General features: G+C 49.0%; 1 protein-coding gene across 1 annotated transcript; it reads right to left on the reverse strand.

Annotated features, from left to right (window-relative positions):
* Positions 1–394: 394 nt before the first annotated feature.
* Positions 395–2,240, reverse strand: LOC147896424 (Saccharopine dehydrogenase). The gene has a single exon (XM_087383238.1). It carries the CDS (start codon positions 2,110–2,112, stop codon positions 745–747), a length of 1,368 nt encoding a protein of 455 aa, XP_087239364.1. The 5' UTR covers positions 2,113–2,240; the 3' UTR covers positions 395–744.
* Positions 2,241–2,284: the final 44 nt, after the last annotated feature.

Genomic DNA, 2,284 nt, shown 5'->3' on the forward strand with positions numbered 1-2,284 from the left:
AAAGCCGAATCTTCTCTAGTCCTCGTCTTTTGATGCATCTCCTCCTCTAAAAATTAGCTGCTATACTGCCAATGGAAGCAAAGCACTGACACCAAGGCATTACAAGTACAAAGACACAAAAAAGGCTACTGTTTTCAATCAAACTTGAGACAGCATTGCTCCACTGCTAAGATTTTCTGCTTCTGTATCGAAAACAATGAACAAAGGATGCCTACTACCATGTCTTGTGGAAAAGCTCAGATCCATGGATCATGGTCAACCTACCTAGTATAGGAACGTTGCGTACTTGTACCCCTGCATTGCAAGCGGAAGCGGAGCCCAATTTCATTCCTTCAAAAAATATCACCTGCATTTAAGTTCTCTCTTTCCTCCCACGATAAGCACAAAACCTGGTGTTCCCCTACATGCCCAGGCACAGACATGATGGCACGTAGTAGAGACCATATGCACATGCAGCCTACTTCACAAACAGAAGTACAATATGACTAGCTGTAGATATGTCTGCTTCACCTCTCTCGCTTTGAATTATGAATAATAGGCAAGGCTAGTATTACAAAAACATGAACATAGTGTATACAACCTCACAAGATATAACCAAAGTCAAAATCCATTGTGGAATCTGTCATAGAATGTAAAGGTGATCCACCTCCCTTTCGTCAAAGTAGAGAAATTATGCGTTTGTCAAAAACAACTCTTGTATAGCTCCATCTCAAATAGAAGTCTATCATGCAGGTAGATTCCTCTCTAGCTATTTCTTTTAATGGTACGTTTAGAGACAAACTCAAAGGAAATTCCATTTGTTTCGAGGCGTTGTTGGAGATCTGTAGTTCCGAAAACAACAGCAGGTGTGTAAACGCCTCCCCTTGGAAGGGACCTGCGGTGGTCAAGAACAAGTAAGGCACATTGAACAACGCATATAGGCGTAGTGATGTAACCAATCTCAGGGCCAGACACTACAGTCATAAGTTGCATGTCGGGTGCAGAGGAAGGGACGGATGCCACGAGATTAGAGTCGCTGTAACCTTGACCAATGAACCAAAGATTGAAGCTGGCAGCACTCACTTGTGCTTCAGAAGGACCACCACGTCGGAAAATGCCGAGGGAAAAAAAGGCAGGAAAACGTAAAAGCAGGCGTCGACCAAAGGCAAACATTGCAAGGGTAAGAATCCAAAGGCCCATCCACAGCTGGGCAATCACAAAAAAGATGTTAGGAACGGCAGAAAACACACCGAAATGGACAGGCTTGTATAGCTGTTTGCGCGATAGGCCCATAGAGGACAGCCCTTCATCCTCTTCCTCGGCAATTGATGGAGGACCTCCAGCTGCAACCGTGGCCATGGTCCTGCGAACAATTGCAGCATCGGCACTTGGCAGAAAAACAGACCACCGGTTGAGGTCCTTCTGCCATGAAAGCATGGTGGGCTTCTTGGCTAGAGCCCCAGGAACCTTTACCCTGACTCTAGCAGCAGTGTTTGCAGCCTTCTTCCTCTGTCTCATCTTCCTCAGCTCGCCGGCACTAGCTACACCCAACACAGCCGATTCAAAGGTCCCCAAGTTGCCCACGATGTTCATGCTCGACTTCAGCTCCAGGAAGCAGTTCACAGAATTGGGCAACGACGGCGCCTCCCATTGCCTGAGATGATGCAACAGCCCCAGCTCCGCTGGTATAGAGTCGTAGCCGCAGGCAGACACCAGCAAAGCTCCCTTCTCTTGGCTACGCTGGTGGTACAGATCCTCGACCTTCTCCATGAATTCAGGCTCCCCTGTGATGTCCAAATAGTCGATACCGGACTCCACACAGGCCTTGACTACCGGTTCTCCGTAGAGGCGGTAAGGCCCTACGCAGCTGAGGAGAAGCCGGGTCTTACTGCAGAGGTCGCGCAAGGATTCGGGGTCGTCGACATTGGCCTGAATGAGGGGCAAGGGCGGGGGTGGATGGGGGGCCGAAGCCCATGCGAGAGCTGCTGCGAGCTTGGATCTAGATCGGCCAGCGAGGGCGATGCGTCGAGGGAGGCCATCAGGGCGGGTGGAAAACTTGAGAAACTCACGAACAACATACTTGCCTGTGAATCCGGAAGCGCCCAAGATCACCACATCCAGCAGCTCCTCCATTTTTGGTTTGCTAAGACGTAGTCGTCGTCGTTCTGTTAGGCCTTCTTCTTCTTCTTCTTCTTCTTATTCTTCTTCTTCAACTTAAGAGACAGTCCAAGTTCACCGCGTAAACAGCGAGGCTGGTTATTAGTCGTATGAGGCCGGTTTCACACCACCTGTCCGCCCACTTTCA

Source organism: Dipteris shenzhenensis, chromosome 12 (assembly GCF_047967505.1).
Source record: "Dipteris shenzhenensis isolate YYH24624 ecotype China chromosome 12, Dip_SZ_1.0, whole genome shotgun sequence".
Taxonomy (NCBI): Eukaryota; Viridiplantae; Streptophyta; class Polypodiopsida; order Gleicheniales; family Dipteridaceae; genus Dipteris; species Dipteris shenzhenensis.

Bases quoted from the DNA above. Each gene is read 5' to 3' on its own strand.
- LOC147896424 (XM_087383238.1), bottom strand. From the start codon at position 2,112: ATGGAGGAGCTGCTGGATGTGGTGATCTTGGGCGCTTCCGGATTCACA.